Source organism: Staurois parvus, unplaced genomic scaffold (assembly GCF_062004578.1).
Source record: "Staurois parvus isolate SC_StPar_1 unplaced genomic scaffold, SC_StPar_1.0 ptg000696l, whole genome shotgun sequence".
NCBI classification, from domain to species: domain Eukaryota; kingdom Metazoa; phylum Chordata; class Amphibia; order Anura; family Ranidae; genus Staurois; species Staurois parvus.
Genome location: NW_028318492.1, coordinates 2,308,001 through 2,324,583, shown reverse-complemented (window position 1 = coordinate 2,324,583; position 16,583 = coordinate 2,308,001). Strand labels below are relative to the sequence as shown.

Genomic DNA, 16,583 nt, shown 5'->3' with positions numbered 1-16,583 from the left:
TCTGAGTGCAGTCTATTAGAAGTATTTAATGATCAACAACAATTTAGAATGCTGTCTGACAAACATGTTTTCTTGTTTATATGTTGTGCATTTTTTATCCAGATTGTGTCAGTACTCTCTGCTCCATATCAGTTACTGCGTCTTGGCACCAAGATATTTAATTATCCAGATGCCTCTGCTGAAAAGCCATACTTGCTCATATATTCTGACTTATTTGTTTTTGTTAACATATGATTATCCATGTGACACTGAACAATCTGTTCACGTTATCATGTGCTTTCTTGTTAAAACAACATTATGTATTTTGATATTTTGGATAAGAGCGCCACATTCACTAATGCAGCTTCATATTTGGTGAATCATTAAGATGATGGTCTTGTTTACTTTTTTTCTTGTTATACTTGCCCAGACAAGTCAAATGGGATATTCTGCTTTTGTTCCCCTTAAGGCTCCATGCACTTTTTTTTTTTAAGCTCCTAGAAGCTGTTAGCAGCATATTTTTTTTTTTTTCTGCTCCGAGAAACTAAATATTGTTATCCTATGTGTCCATGCACACTATTAGCATTTTTTTGAGCTTCAGCATCTAGGAGCAGAAAAAAAAATGTTTTTGTAGTTTTTTTTGGAGCGTTTTTCCAGCAGAAAAAACGCTACACGCTGCTAAAATGCTCCTAACGGCTTTTTTCTAGCAATTTTTTTTTCTCTACGTGTACTGTAAAAACACTAATAAAATGCTAACTCTACTTTTTTTGAGCTTTAAAAAAAAATGCTGGTGTGCATGGAGCCTAAAATGTATGTCCAGGCATTACCCAAATTCATACTGAAACCTCTTTCCCTTCTTGTCTATTTCCAATGTTTTTTTTGTTTTTTCTTTTACCTTGTTTCTCTTGGAGGTGGTTTGTATTACTCCCAGTGACATTAGGATTGTAGAATTCTTGCAGGGTCAAGTTCTAGAAGGTCAGGTTCTACTGTCATAGACACGCCCCAAGAGCAATTTACAGTGTGTAGACCGTTAGCACTGTTAGCTGTAAATCAGTTTATTATAGAATGGGACAGTGAGGGGCCATATAGGCAGAGTTCTATATTTCAATGATGCAACGGCACATTGCTTGCCCCCAAACAGTGTGTTAGGAGCACACTGGATTTCTGCGGATAAATAGGTATTTTTCTGTACTTGCAGCAAAAGAATGAAACACGGAACTGTGCATGTGTTGCAGAGATGTGCTTTTTTTTTTTCTTGTAACGACATACCCTTTAATGTAAATCTGTAAGCCATTTTAAACTATTTAAACATAAAGTCTGCCTGCTGTCACTTTTATTATTCAATAGCCAAACCATAATCTTTGCATCACTCTTTATTCCTAAGACTTGACATGGATAAGCTCTGTCTATACCCTTGTCCAGTAAGAGTGATCCTAAGATCTTTAAAGTTCTTTCATCGGACAGGAAGATGGCATTCGAGGATGACTTTGGCCTTTTGCAATAATTTGACATTAAGAGAGATGGGAGGGAAAGGGGCTTTCCTGCTATTATGTTAATATACACCATGTGGTGCGAGGTCTTGGGAAGGGCTTTTTACTTTGCGCAAATCATATTAATGAATGTATTCTATCAATCTAACTTAACAAAACCATCCCAATGATTAAAAAAAAAAAATGGGAAGAAGCCGTGGACCAGGACTTTGTTTTAAATGTTTAGAATAGTTGACGGGTTAATGTTAATTATTGGAATGTTTGTTTTTTTTAATCTGTAACATATTGCAGGTTTTATTATTTTAAGTAATAGTTTCACAAATATATATATTTGGTTTTAATGCTTTTTTAAATTCTGTTATCAATAGTTAATGGACAGCCACGGCCACTCGAGTCCAGTCAAGTAAAGCATTTACGTCGAGAATTGATAGAACTGCGTAACAAAGTCAACCGTCTACTAGATTGTTTAGAACCGCCTGCAGAACCTGGACTTCCAACCAGCCTGCCAGATGCAGGTACATCCATCATTTCACTTTGTATGTCTTTGTCCTAACATGAGAGGAAACTTAGAGGGGTTCTTTTTTGCTAATGCAGAAACTGTGGATGGTCGAGAAGAGAAGCCTGCTGCTCCTGACTCCTCAGTTAAGCCGTCTACACAAGTCATGGCTGCTAGCATGTCTGCGTTTGATCCTCTGAAGAATCCAGATGAGATCAACAAAAATGTCATGTCAGCTTTCGGACTGACTGAGGACCAGGTTACTGGTATGTTTTCACATGAACAGCTTAAGGCTAGTTAAAATTATTGGCAGCAAGTGCTGCATACTGTAAATATTTGACCAGTCCATTGTCATGAATATAGTATTAAGAATTTGAAGTGAACACAACAAGTTTAATAATCCTCCGAAACCGTTGAGAACTCAACATTCTGGTTAACAAAAATTGTAATTAACCTTTCATCGAAGCTTTGGAATAGAAGAACTAAACTTTACAGTTAGAAGGATAATCAGTTTATGTTATTACTGAGCTGAAACAAGCTATTTTATGTTCAGTTGATCCCTGAAACCCTGAATGCTAGTTTTGTATACACTGATATTAAAGCGGAACTACACTGTACCTGAGCACCACAAACCAAAGGCGATATTTTAATTCCTTTTTAATCAAAGTAAACTCCTCCATCCATCCATGTCTCCATACTTTATTTTGCTGAGAAATCACTTTGAAAAACACTTCCCTAGCATTTCTGGCCATAGCCATCCTGAGATGATTCATGTAGCAATTACTTTCTGGAATCCATCTTCCCTTAGCTCAGGCATGTCGGTTTGATGAGGACGCTCTTGGCTGAGAGAGCCCCTCTTGAAGACTCCTGGGATGTATGACATAATTTGCCTAGGCATGTAAACCAGGAAGTAACTAATGAAATGTTAAATACATTTTAAAATTAAAAATGATATACTTTCTATTTACTAATGCTAGCAGCAGAAGTATTCAAAATCGTGTTGATTGAGAGAGTGAAGTTCCACTGTAATGAAAACGCTCTTGTTTGTACAAGAGCACTGGTTGTACATTAGCATTTTGCACACACAGTTAAACACCCTGTTATATGTGAGGTAAGCTGAGGTTTATATGTATGTAATTGTAATTGTTGACATTGTTTTTAAATTGTTGCTTGCAGGACCTCCTAGTGCCCCAGTAGAAGAACGGTCCAGTACTCCGGATAGTATTGCTTCTTCCTCCTCAGCTCATCCACCCGGAGTTCAGCCTCAGCAACAGCCTTACCCAGGATCTCAGCAGCCAGGTCAGATTGAAGGTCAGGTTATGTATTGTACTTGGCATGCTTTGATTTCTGCATGTCAGTCATGTAGATCTGCATGCCTTTGTGACTAGATAAAACTACTTGTTTTTTATCAAACAGTACATAAAAGCAGATGAATTTATCTGAATTCAACTTTCAAATAATATTCAAGGTCAATGCTGATTAAATAAAAATTAGAATTTATGTACCTGTAAATTCCATATCTTGGAGTCCAGTACAAACCACATAGCTATTCATAGACCATGGGTTATATGGTGCTACCTTCAGGTGACTGGACGCGGGCAAAAGTTTCCCTGGGTATGCTCCTTAGTACATCCATATAACCACACCTACTCCATGAGGTTCCGTGTTGTTTTTTTTTTTTTTTTGTTAGTGTCCTTAGTAGATGGACACGTTCTCCTTTTGGGGAAGAACTTCTATTTTTTTCACCAGATTTGCATTACCATCATTCAGCTGACACTTCTATTAATATTTGACTGCTTACTAGGAGTTTCTTGATCTGTTACCTTTGACTTTTACTAGGAATGATGCTCCGCTGGACCTGGTAATCTCAAACCATGCAGAGCTTATTACAAATGTCCATATAAAAGAACATCTGGGTAGCAGTGACCATAACATGATTTCATTTATTGTTAGCTGTTAAAAGCAAGCACATACGGGAAAAATAAAACCGCTCAATTTCAAGAGAGCTAATTTTCCAAGGCTGAGAGCTCCTCTTCAAGACTTAGACTGGGAGGGAATATTGGCACTGATGAACACAACACACAAATGGGAGTTCTTCAAAAAGACTGTATGTGAACACACTGCAAAATATATTCCCATGGGCAACAAGTTTAAAAGGCTAAAAATCAAACCTATATGGCTTACGGCCAAAGTTAAAAAGGCTATAGATAGTAAGAAAAGAGATTTCATTAAATATAAAAATGAAGGAATGCTATTCTCGTTTAAACATTACAAAGAATATAACAGAATATTGAAAAAAGGAAACAAAGGGAACAAAAATTGAAAACAAACGACAGATTGCAAAAGATAGCAGGACCAACCCCAAAAAAATTCTTCAAATATATTAATAGTAAAAAGGTCTGGTCCGAGCATGTAGGCCTTTTACAAAATAATCTAGAGTGGGTGACTGGGGGCAAAGAGAAGGCAAATTTATTTAATACCTTCTTCAGCTCTGTGTATACAAAGGAACATGGAGGAGCTCCTGTCCATAATGGGCATGGTATTGACACAGCTCCAGATGATCCACATTGGCTCACAATTGTTATGATCCAAAAACATTTAGACAGTATAAAGGTGAATAAAGCACCTGGACTGGATGGCATACACCCCCGGGTCCTTAAAGAATTGAGCTCTGTCATTTCAAAGCCATTGTTTCAAATTTATAGGGACTCTTTAATGACTGGCATAGTGCCACTGGGTTGGCGTAAGGCCAATGTGGTGCCAATATTTAAAAAGGGGTCAAAATCTTTACCAAGTAATTATAGACCTGTTAGTTTAACTTCTATAGTTGGGAAGACACTGGAGACCACATAGATGAGTTCTTGCTGGAAAAAAAATATTTTAAGCAACAGATAGCATGGATTCATGAAAGACAGAAGTTGTCAAACAAATCTGATTTCTTTTTATGAGGGGGTGAGCAAAACCTTGGACAGAGGGGTGGTGGTGGACGTGGTATACTTGGATTTTGCAAAAGCATTTGACACAGTTCCCCATACACGGCTAATGTGTAAGGTAAAGTCTATGGGCTTGGAAAAATCTGTATGTAAATGGATAGAAAACTGGCTAAAAGATCGTATTCAGAGAGCAGTGGTTAATGATTCATACTCTGAATGGTCTAGGGTTGTCAGTGGTGTACTCCAAGGTTCAGTATTGGGATCCTTACTTTTTAATATATTTATAAACTATATAGGGTCTGAGATTAAAAATCCTATTTCAGTCTTTGCAGATGACACCAAGCTGTGCAGTGGAATAACGTCCTTACAGGATGTCTTCAACTTGCAAGCCGACATCAATGCACTGTGTAATTGGGCAACTATGTGGCAAATGAGGTTTAATGTAGATAAATGTAAGGTTATGAACTTGGGGGCTAAGAATATGCATGCATCATACATACTAGGGGGAGTAAAACTGGGGGAATCAATGGTGGAGAAGGATCTGGGAGTTCTGGTAGATCACAAGCTTAATAATGGCATGCAATGCCAAGCTGCGGTTTCTAAAGTGAGCAAAATCCTCTCTTGTATTAAAAGAGGTATAGACTCCAGAGATAGATATCATATTACCCCTGTACAAATCATTAGTAAGATCTCATCTGGGATATGCAGTTCAGTTTTGGGCACCAATTCACAAAAAGAACATTGGGGAACTGGAGAAAGTACAGAGAAGGGCAACTAAACTGATAAGAGGCATGGAGGAGCTCAGCTATGAGGAAAGATTAGAGGAACTGAATTTATTCTCTTTTGAGAAGAGGAGATTAAGGGGGGATATGATCAACATGTATAAATACATCAGTGGTTCGTATAGTGAACTCGGTGTAGAGCTACCCTGACCCTGAGGTCATCACAGAGGACAAGGGGGCACTCTTTTATGTCTGGAGGGAAAGAAATTTAATCTCCAAACACGGAAAGGTTTCTTCACAGTAAGAGCTGTGAAAATGTGGAATAGACTCCCTCAAGATTTGGTTCTGGCCAGCTCAGTGGATTGTTTCAAAAAAAGGCCTGGATTGTTTCTTAGATACACAGAATATAACTGGATACTAACATTTATAGGTAAAGTTGATCCAGGGAATATCCGATTGCCTCTCGGGGGATCAGGAAGGAATTTTTTTCCCAGCAGGAGCAAATTGAATAGTGTTTTGCTGGGTTTTTTTTTGCCTTCCTCTGGATAAACTGTGGGTATAGAATTATAATTTTTTTTTCTTCTATGGTTGTTCTGGATGGACTTTTTGTCTTTTTTTTTTCAGCCAGACCTATGTAACTTGCAGTAGCATGGCAAGCCTGTAATGTTTGCTTTGGGCACTGGATCTTGCATTTGGTGCTTACCGTGGCATGTGGAACAATGAGTGAATGAGGGTGCCGTACAGGTCCAGGGCCTTGGTCCATTCCTATTGTACCCAGGGCCTGCAGACCTCTTTAAGCAAGCCTGGATCCTGAATGGGACCAGCAACATCAACAAGATAAGGCAGGGTTTCCTTGTATGTTTTACATACCGGCTCATAACTATACATGTCTTGATGGATCTGTTATATATTCACTACATCCTTATCCTACAAAGCACACTGCAGTGCAATGCACACCAGTGGTTTTGAAGGCACAGGTTATGGTGGGATTGATACTTTCAATGTTTTTCCTTACCTTTTTTGTCTCTTACCATTGGATTTTTAGGTAACATTGTTATAGTGTTTACCTATTTAAATTTTGCAGTCTTTTGTCAACTTACCACTGGAGATTTCTCTCCTGTTAGGAGTCTTGTAAGTACTACATCACTAACCGTGCATCTCCAGCCGCCATTCTGTTTTGACAATGCAAGCAGATTGTTTGGTGTCCCACCTGTTGCCAGATACCTCCAAGACAGCCATTGGAACTCGCCTGGGTTATTGTGATTCCTTCATTCCAGACCTGCTGAACCCCCTAAATCCACATCCATTCTGTGAGTACCCTGCAGGTGCGGACTCGCACTAATGGCAGATTACAGGCATTTGGGAGTAGAAACATATGGGACAGACATCAGTGAGCATGCTCTAGGCCTTGAGTAAACTCCAAATAGAAGTTTCCCTGTTCTGGAGCAAGGCTCAACATCATTCCAGCACCCTGACTAGGGCTCTCGCAGACGTTGACCATGTGGCCTGTTTGACTAAGGCAGAATAAATGCGGAGATGCTGATATTTTAGCAGGGGTGTCTCAAAAAAATTTCACTGCCTCAATTTCAGGACATCTTTAACTCCTCTACACATGCTGTCTACTGTAAACTCTTGAAGGCAGTGCGTACTAGTCTCTTGACACACCTACCGCTGCACAGCTTCCCTCCATATTTTAAAAGCTCAAGAAAAGGCCTTTTCTTTCCCTGGATCATGCAATATGGGTCTTTATAAAATGATTGACCAAATTCCGAGAAGTTATTTCCCCCTCCATACTGCTTTGACCTTTTTGTGTCTGATGGGCATAAAATTTCAGAAGCAATGCTCTGTTCCCAATGTGGACCCTGCTTTTCTTGCATTGAATCATCATTGAATGTATTCATTTAGATCTCCAATATGTCCATACTTTTTGGACTGGCTCAAAGCTTGGATGACTTACTGGGAGAGGTGACTTTTGCGCATGCCCTTTGATGGCAAGCTTCTGTTTTGGAAACTGTCTTGATGCCTACATTGAAGCAGCTGCCCCATTAGTAACCGCAGGCAGGAATTCTTTGAACATGGTGACAAAAATGGTAGACTTCTTGCCATTTTTGTCACCATTTGCCATGCCATTTGCCATTTGGTGCAACACGATTGCCCACCTACTATAATCCCCTAAATACGTGGGTGTCGTATTATCCACGCAGGAAGCCATCGTAGATGAGTTTTACTCACTTCTATACTAATTTGTATTCCCCCTCTCTCCTGCTGGACTTCCACCCCTCATCCTTGGGCCCCCTTTTTGGACCCCCTGGTTTTGGGCTGGTTTTCCGACTTCGAACGTGCTTCTCTGGTTTGTGAGATCACTCTAGAGGAAGTAATGACAGCTATTGGTTTCTTCCCGAATGGCAAGTCACCAGGACCGAATGGTCCCAAAACTCGGCCTCTTTTTATATAATTTCCTAAATTCTGGTACTCTGCCTCCTTCCATGCAAGAAGCCCATCTGTTCCTTCTGCTTAAGCCTCAGAAAGATCCCCAACTCCCCTAGGTTCTGAGGAGAATGGGCTTCCCGCTCTGCTGTATCTACTGGTTGAAAGCATGACAAAACATCTCAGCCCAGGTTCACTTAGATACTCTTCTTTCGCCACCCTTTTTACTTCATTGGGGGGGAGGGGGTTACACGGCAGGGCTGCACCTTTTCTCCAACTTTACTTGCCTTTGCGATGGAACTTGTTGCAGAGGATGTTATAGTGTCTCCAAATATAAAGGGCTTGTGGATAGGTTTGTTGGAAGAGAGGGGTGACCTTATATGCTGACCACCTTCTATTTTGGAACGATGCCGGCCCCTCCTTACAAGGCGCTCTTGAGGTAATGAATGCGTTTGTAGACTTTACTGGTTTGCAAGTTAACTGGCACAAATCACAACTTTTTCCAGTCAATATTGGGGCATGTGGATCATCCTCTGGTGCCCTCCAGTTGCAGTGGGTGGATACTTTACTTATTTGGGGATTGTCAAATTGAAGAGCGTGGCACAACTTACCCCTGTCCTTAATTGGCCGCATTAATTCTCTTTCGGAACTCCACCCAATGGCTCCCTAAGCAGTTTTTATATCTTTCCTTTGGGGATCTAAACCACCCAGATATAAACAAAGTACTCTTACCAGACCACCCTCTCGTTTGGTGGCCTAGCTATGTCGGATAGTTACAAATATTACCTAGCCTCCCAGTTGATTACGGCCCATTGGTGGTTACAACCTGATTGTACTAACTCTGCTACCTTATTGGAGGCTGCTTTCCTTAACTCGATGGAAGCTCTTCATTGTTTACTATTTGGCGGTCCAAAAGCCCCTTATGGGTTGGCCCAATCTGTGTACTACCTTGAAGGCCTGGAAAATGGGACTCCGTTTTGAATCTATTTCACCAAATCCATTCTCACCTCATACTCTTCTCTGGCTCAACCCTTCTTGGTCACACTTTCATACTCTCCCTGAACCTTATGCTTGAGCCAAGTATAAGATTAAAACATTGGAATCACAGGCTGTTATGATTTCCTTCCTTGCATCCCAAATTTAACCTCCCATTACATTATCAGTTTAGGTATTTTCGAGTTGCCCATGCCTTCAATTTCCCAGCAGACAACTGGATCTCTCCTATTCAGAACTGGAGTCTGTGTTACGAGTACCTGACCTGCAGAAGCCTACTTCAGGGTTTTACCATTATCTCATAGTAGCAGCTTTACCTGAGTTGTCTTCACTTGGGCAGAAAGGGAGAGCTGATGTCCTGGAGTTGGATGGGGAAGATTGGTTAGTTATGAGAATTTCCTTTTACTCATTTGGTGTCTGCCAGGGACAAATTAACCACTTGCCTACCGGACACTTTTACTTTTGTCATTGGACACAGCTGATCACGTGGTAAAAGGCCACTGTGATTGGTCTTTTACCTCATGATGTGATCAGCTGCGTCTGTAGGATCACAATCATGGAGAGCTCTGGGGGTGGTCGGGAGGGCGCTTTCTGGGAGAACTGGACAACCGTGCTGTAGCCATCATTCGGCTATAGCGCGGTTGGCAAGTGGTTAAATCCATTCAAAATTGTTCACAAAGCCTTTTTTATACACCGTACAGACTCCATAGGATGGATTCTAACATCTCAGCATCTTACTGGAGATGTTCGCATCCGGTGGTACACTTCATGCTGATATTCTGGACGTGCCCTGTTAAAATCTCTCTATTATGGTAGGTGTCTTGATACATGGGTAGAATAGAGTTGACCAGTTTCATCCAGAAGCGAACAGAGGGGGGATTGGGCTTCTTCCAATAAAGAGTTATAGCTTTCCTGGCATAAAAAAGCAGCAGCCTTATCAAACTTTTTGTAGCTAACTCAGGGGTCAATTCCTCAAACAGGCCTAATAAACGGGTGTCTAGGTGATATACCCATAGGAATGTGTTATAGAGGCAATAACATCAATAACGTGTTGCCAATATGAGATTATAACAGGGCAGCCCTGCTACGTTATAAGAGTCTGGACATGTTGGATGGATAATTCCTCAACAACCACTTCAATGGACTCCTGAGAGAATATGTGCATGACTATGTTGACAATGATGTGGGACTCTAGATGGGTCTGGTTCTCACTGTATAACTCTGTGTGTTGAAGCCTTGCACCACTGGCAATTTGTTTTTTGTACCTTATTTCTGGTACAGTAAGGGTTTTTGTTTTAATGATTTCTTTAATCTGTTTTCCTTTTTGTTCTGTGATACAAAACCTGTATCATATCTGTATTGTGCCTTTTTGATGCTACAGGGCAGTGCCCCTGCATGGGCTACTTGTGCCTTGTCTACTCATTTTGTATGTTTTGTACACTACTTATTGTAAAAAATGTAACACTGATTTTTAAAAAAAATCACTTTTGAATAGATGTAGAAAAGAGAAGAGTGCAGATAAACAAGTAAAACTTGTGTAGGGAGGATTTGTTTTATCTGTGTTTTTTCTCTTTTTCTTATTTACCATTGTTATGGTGCTATTTTTTTGTCACTCCCTGAACAAACTTAAGGCACCCTTGAGACTGACTACCACATAACTCCTGAGGCTGAAGACTTGCATCATATGCTTGACTACTGCAGCTCACAATACGACTTTGAGGCTGAGCCGTTTTTTTTTTTTTTTTTTTTTTTTTTTTTTTTCTTGTTGCTTGAGTACCCAGGATCCAGGTTTATTCCTGAAATCATTCAGTATGACATTCTCTGTCCAATGCTCATGTAAATATTCTTGTTTGCATTTGTTGGTTGCCCCTCATAAGTTGAATTCTCATGTTATCCAGTTGCCCCCTTCAGACAGCCCTGTGTGTTTTTTACTTTGAGTTTGGTCAAACGTTTTTACAGTGTGATCTGTTTTTTTTTTTTTTGTTTGTTTTTCTTTACAGTGACTGTGATTTTTTTTTTTTTTTTTTTTTTTATCTGTGGTCCTGTTGTTGCTGTTTTAGCTGGTTTGTTCCCAACCCTTTGATTTATTGCTTGAGGGTGTACCAGGGTCTATGAATCTATTCCTGTTTCCTCTACTCTTCGATAAAAATAATTGGAACTTTGAGGTATTGGAAAATTCCAAATCTTAGCGTACAGCACAGGACACGGGTCCCACACATCTTTATCTCCTTAATGTTTGTTGAAAGACTGAAGTCTCTCAGAGTGTGCTACGTTATATAGATACACAAGGGGTGGACCCAGCGAAGCTTTCGCCAATGTTCAGGTTCCTAGAGGTAGTGGCAAATAACCCATGGTCTATCAATCTGTGTCCTGTATTGTATTCTAAGATGAAATGTACAGGTATGTAAATTCTTTTTTTTTTTTTTTTTTTTTAATGTAGTTAGATTTGTTCTTGATTACGAATTGAAACCTAAGTAGTAGCATGGTACCTTTTTTTTTTTTTTTTAAAAGTAAATTTTTTTTTTTCATGAACTACATTAATTTGTCCTGCCACCGATTTTATGCTAAATTAACTCCGTGTATATATCTTTTATATCTGATTATAAATATAAATAGGGATGCACCGAACTTTCGGTGGCCAAAACGTTTTGGCCGAAAACACCCCTTTCGACCGAAATGAAGGAAAAAAAAACACCAATACAGGTGTCGAAAAAGACCCCCCCCCTTGCCGCTGCTGGCCCGCCCGCTCTCGCCACCGGCCGCAGTTCGGTAGCTCAGTCTTACCTGAGTAACCATCGATCCCGGCGCTGGGCAGAGATGAGTGAAGAAAAGATGGCCGCCACACATCTCTATGCTCTTGGAGGACCAAAGGGGTGTCACTTCCCTTTCCGGCCATTTTTAAAAATGTCTTAAAAGCACTAGATCAATGCTTTTTTTTTTTTTTTTTTTTTTTTTTTTGATCCAATGCTTTACATTGCAGAGGAGAGATGTGGGGTCTTATCTCTCCATAAAGAGGAACTGTCACTAATTATTTATATCACAAGGGATGCATGCATTTCTTGTGATAAGAATAAAAGTGATTAACATTTTTTTTATAGGAACAGTGCAAATAAATTAACTTTTTAAAAAAAAAAAGTTTAAAGTGCCCCTGCCCCCCTGTGCTCGCACGTAGTGGTGAACGCATACGTAGGCCATGCCCACATATGTAAATGGTGTTCAAACCACACACGTGGGGTATTGCCACGAACGTTGGAGCAAGAGCAATAATTCTCGCACTAGACCTCCTCTGTAACTTTACACTGCTAACCTGTAGAAATTTTTAAAGCATCACCTAGGGAGATTTTTAAGTACCGTAGTTTCACGCCATTCCACGGGCGTGCACAATTTTAAAGCGTGACATGTTGGGTATCTACTTACTCGCCGTAACATCCTCTTTCATATTTTACAAAAATATTGGGATATATATATATATATATATATATATATATATATATATATATATATATATATATATAATTTTTTTTTATCAAAGTGTATTTTTTCTCCAAAAAATATAAATTCATTTTTAAAAACTGCATATTTCGGTTTTCGGCCAAGTTTGTTTTTCGTTTACAGCCCCAGAATTTTAATTTCAGTGCACCAATAAATATAACTGATTTATACTGTATTATTGTATGTAATTGTTCATTGGATAAAGAGAGAAATTCATCTTAGGGCAACCTATTCTACAGCTATTTTGCATGTACCTTTTAAACATAAAAAAACACAAAAACTTTAAGGCTTGCCTCCTTATTTTTAGAAGATTTTTTTTTAGTCCCTATTGTCTGCATAAATGTAGCTTTGGATTCCATGACAAGTGACATTTTAAAAATAAAATGATTTGCTTTGTCTACAGGCCAAATTTATCAGCAATATCCTCAACAGCCTGGATATCCAACAGCTCAAGGTCAGCCCCAGGCGGCAGCTCAGCCCCAGCAGCAGTATGGAATGCAGTATCCCGGTAAGACAGTCGGTACACACGACGTTCATATTCACCCTTCATGTTTAGAACAGTAGCCTGTGTACATGGGATTTGAAGATTCCAGGCAACCTTTTGCGAGTCTCTGGAGCAATGAAATTAAGTTTTATTATGTACGGAGAGGCATGACACTCCCAGCGACGCTTACTGTAACCAGTATATTTCCAGAAGAAAGCTCTTAAACATGTGTGAACGTATTCCATAACCAAATCCTTTTGTCTTGTCTTCTAGGCTACAGTCAGCAAACAACACCACAAGCACCACAGCAGTTTCCCGGTTACAGTCAGCAAGCAGCCCAGGCTCCTGCATCTGGCTTTCAAGGCCAGGCACAACAGCTACCATCACAAGCTCCTCAGCAGTACCCTGCTGGCTCCTACCCACCACAGACTTACACTACACAAGCTTCTCAGCCTGCTAACTACAATGTTCCCCCTGCTTCCCAGCCTGGAATGGCTCCTAGCCAGCCAGGTAGCTATCAGCCTAGGCCAGGATTTACCTCTCCACCTGGTAGTACTGTAACTCCTCCTCCAAGTGGGCCTAATCCATATGCTCGTAACCGCCCTCCATTTGGTCAGGGCTATACCCAGCCTGGTCCTGGTTATCGATAAATACAGTATCATTACTTTGACTGCTAGATCTGTTTCCATCCAAACAGACTTCAAATTTATGCTCACAAACTTGTAATGAAATGTCACACAGCAGTATAAAAACGTTCTCTGATTTTCTGCTGTTGTGCAACTTTACTGGAGGAAGAGACCAAATGATTATTTTCTTGCTTCTGATTGTATTTGCTCACTAGTTAAAATCGAATTCCCAAACCAGTGATGTGTTTGACACATTAGACAGCATTGTCAAACACGTGAAAACATGCTAAACCCCACTTGTTTGTTTTTAACATTCTGATGTGTCCTATTAGATCTGTTTTTGAAGTAAAAAGTAGATATTATGTACAAAATCTAACAGTCACCAAAACCTAATAAAATGTTAAAATTCCCTTTTTTCTTTTTGTGTGATTTTATAATCGGCTAACACATCCTTATTGCTGGTCTTTCTGGTGTGTGTGCTGCACATACGGCAAAATGCAAAACTGTATTGTCATTTGTTCGCACATGCTGAGATAGTCACTGCAATTTGTTTTTAAATGTTTAAACAGGAGTTAACAAATATATGCTGAGAAAACTTCTGCCATTTTTCTTTTGTTGTGGAAATAACAGCCACCCAGGTCATTTTTATACCCTGCATGGATTTTTATTAAACATTTTCATATAGTACTTCCTTCCAGTCTGCACCATAGAAGGGAATACCCTCTTTAATCACATGATCAGTTAGTGTAGTAAAATAAAACCACACACACACTATATATATATATATATATATATATATATATATATATATATATATATAATTTGTTTTTTGGTGATGTTAAATGTGGCTGTTCTAGTCAATTGCTGGTAGGTTATATTTTTCTAAACAAGAAGTTGCTGAAGAGAAAAGGAAAACCATAAATTTGCACTTTTCTATAACTGATGTCATACTGCTGTCTTGGATACAAATAAAGGTATAAACTATAGCCCGTCTTCCAACAGATATTTTGATTTGTTTTAATTTAAACAACACATTTGTAACGTAAGTGCCATACAAAAAAAAGTAATACTGATGATAAAAAACAAAATCAATGTCTTTATTGTAGAGTTCATATACGGCTTTTCTCAGATACAAAACATTGCTGCTTTTTGAAATAAAGCTGTATTGGATATACTGTACATTCTGTAGAAAGTTAATTACACATCTATTTATAAATCACATGCTTATGTTAATTTTAAAATGATTTTAGCCGGGAAAAAAGAAAATGGAACCTTGCACCAAAGAATGAACACAATTAAGTACCTGCCTCATTAGAATAAATCCTCGGTCCATTTACTGTATCCACAATCTGCAGGTGGTTCAGAGGGAGATAATTAATGACTGACATAGTTTACAGCAATGGAAACATTTTGCTTATCAGTGCACTCTCCAGCTCAGTTTCAATGTTTCCTGTATAGATTGAATGGATTTTCATACCTATTCCTAATCCTCACCAGTTACTAGGTATATTCCCCAGTGCTTGTTATAAAATCAATGTTGACACATTGTTTTCAAGAAATACAGTAAAAGGAATAAGGTCATCATTGTGCGGTAAATTGCAAACCACACTTTTTTCAGTAAAATAAATTAAATCATGATGAAGCTAGATGAAGATTACTGTGAATAGAGACTTCTTAATTAAACTTAGTTATTTCAAGAATACTGTATATTGAATAGAAATTTGCATCAAAATATTTCTTACAACATTGTGATAAATAACATAGACACTGCTCTTCTTAAAATACCAAAACCAGGGAGCCAGCTTCCCGAGATTTTATCCTATGAAAACAATATCCTTAGTATTAATCTTGATAAATATGGAAGCAGTCTGTTATTTCCATAATAAAATCAATTACTTGAAAGATTTCATACATATTTTACATTAGTAGACACGAAGGTAATGAGTAGACTGAAGCTAGCGCATTCTCTATAGAAATGATGATGGCAGTTGGAGTGAGTCCATGAATCTGTCGTGGGAGACGTTTTACCACTTTCCAGGTATTGCTATTCCACATTCATACCAATGGACATAGCTGATGTGTGTCCGACCTCCTATATCCCCAAATTCTACTGGCTGCTGGCGTACTGATCTGTAAAATCCTGTGAATGGGAGGGAAAATAAATACCATTTGCAAGTAAGAATGTGAAATTGAAGTGACAAAGTCAATGGTAAATACTGCGCATTGTTCATGAGGCTGCCAGTCTGTCAGTGTTCTGGCAGTAACCTTTCAGCTGGTCAAAAAGGCAACTGCACTGCTGCCCGGTGAGCACTAGGATATCCTGCACAATGATCATACTGCAGAGAAATGAAAACGGTACAATGCCAAACAAGTATCCTTGATTCCCTAATCTTTGTTACAGAACATGAAGACTGCCTGTTTTATTGTCTACTAGCATATGGTACCCAGTTTTTTTTTTTTCCTCTCTTTAGCAGAAGTGCTGCCAGTCCACTTAACACGTTTGCAATACTGTAGATACTAATTTCCTATTCTGTACAGTCAAACTTATGGATGTCAAACCTTCAGCGGATATAAAAAGTCTACACACCCCTGTAAAAGACAGGTTTTTGAGAAGTAAAAAAATCCAGCCAAGAATTTTCCACCTTTTTAATGTGACCTATAATCTGTACAATGAAATTAAAAACAAAGTTAAATCTTTAGGGCCCTGTTCAGATATCGTGTTGTGGGTACAAGTTTTCCCACTTGCAATCCTGAAAGAGCAATTTACATGTGTTTCTGCATTTTGTGCATAGAGCAGCCTATTCGTCTCAATGAGCTGCTCTTCGCACATTTGTCACCCAAAAGATCTGCTCCTTTTTGGTTGGCAAGTTTTGCTGCAATTTCCGCACGATTCCATTGTGCAACAATCGCTGCAGAAACGCACCATGTTTGGGGTGCCATT

At 39.1% G+C, this 16,583-nt stretch overlaps 2 protein-coding genes across 54 annotated transcripts in view; one reads left to right on the top strand and one right to left on the bottom strand.

The window, feature by feature from the left end:
• Positions 1–14,051, top strand: part of TFG (trafficking from ER to golgi regulator) — a 58,724-nt gene extending 44,673 nt beyond the window's left edge. For 2 of the 5 annotated variants that reach the window (XM_089652974.1, XM_089652975.1), the window contains exons 4-8: positions 1,838–1,984; positions 2,064–2,231; positions 3,142–3,276; positions 12,936–13,040; positions 13,290–14,051. In XM_089652974.1, the coding sequence (XP_089509100.1) occupies positions 1,838–1,984; positions 2,064–2,231; positions 3,142–3,276; positions 12,936–13,040; positions 13,290–13,666 (932 nt within the window). In that variant the 3' untranslated portion in view covers positions 13,667–14,051. The remainder of the gene's footprint in view (positions 1–1,837; positions 1,985–2,063; positions 2,232–3,141; positions 3,277–12,935; positions 13,041–13,289) is intronic. The other 3 variants (XM_089652976.1, XM_089652978.1, XM_089652977.1) reach the window with 3 other exon arrangements.
• A 667-nt stretch (positions 14,052–14,718) lies between these two features.
• Positions 14,719–16,583, bottom strand: part of ABI3BP (ABI family member 3 binding protein) — a 512,999-nt gene continuing 511,134 nt past the window's right edge. For all 49 annotated transcript variants that reach the window (XM_089652925.1, XM_089652933.1, XM_089652937.1 and 46 more), the window contains one exon: positions 14,719–15,782. In XM_089652925.1, coding sequence (XP_089509051.1) covers positions 15,667–15,782 — 116 coding nt within the window. In that variant the 3' untranslated portion in view covers positions 14,719–15,666. The remainder of the gene's footprint in view (positions 15,783–16,583) is intronic.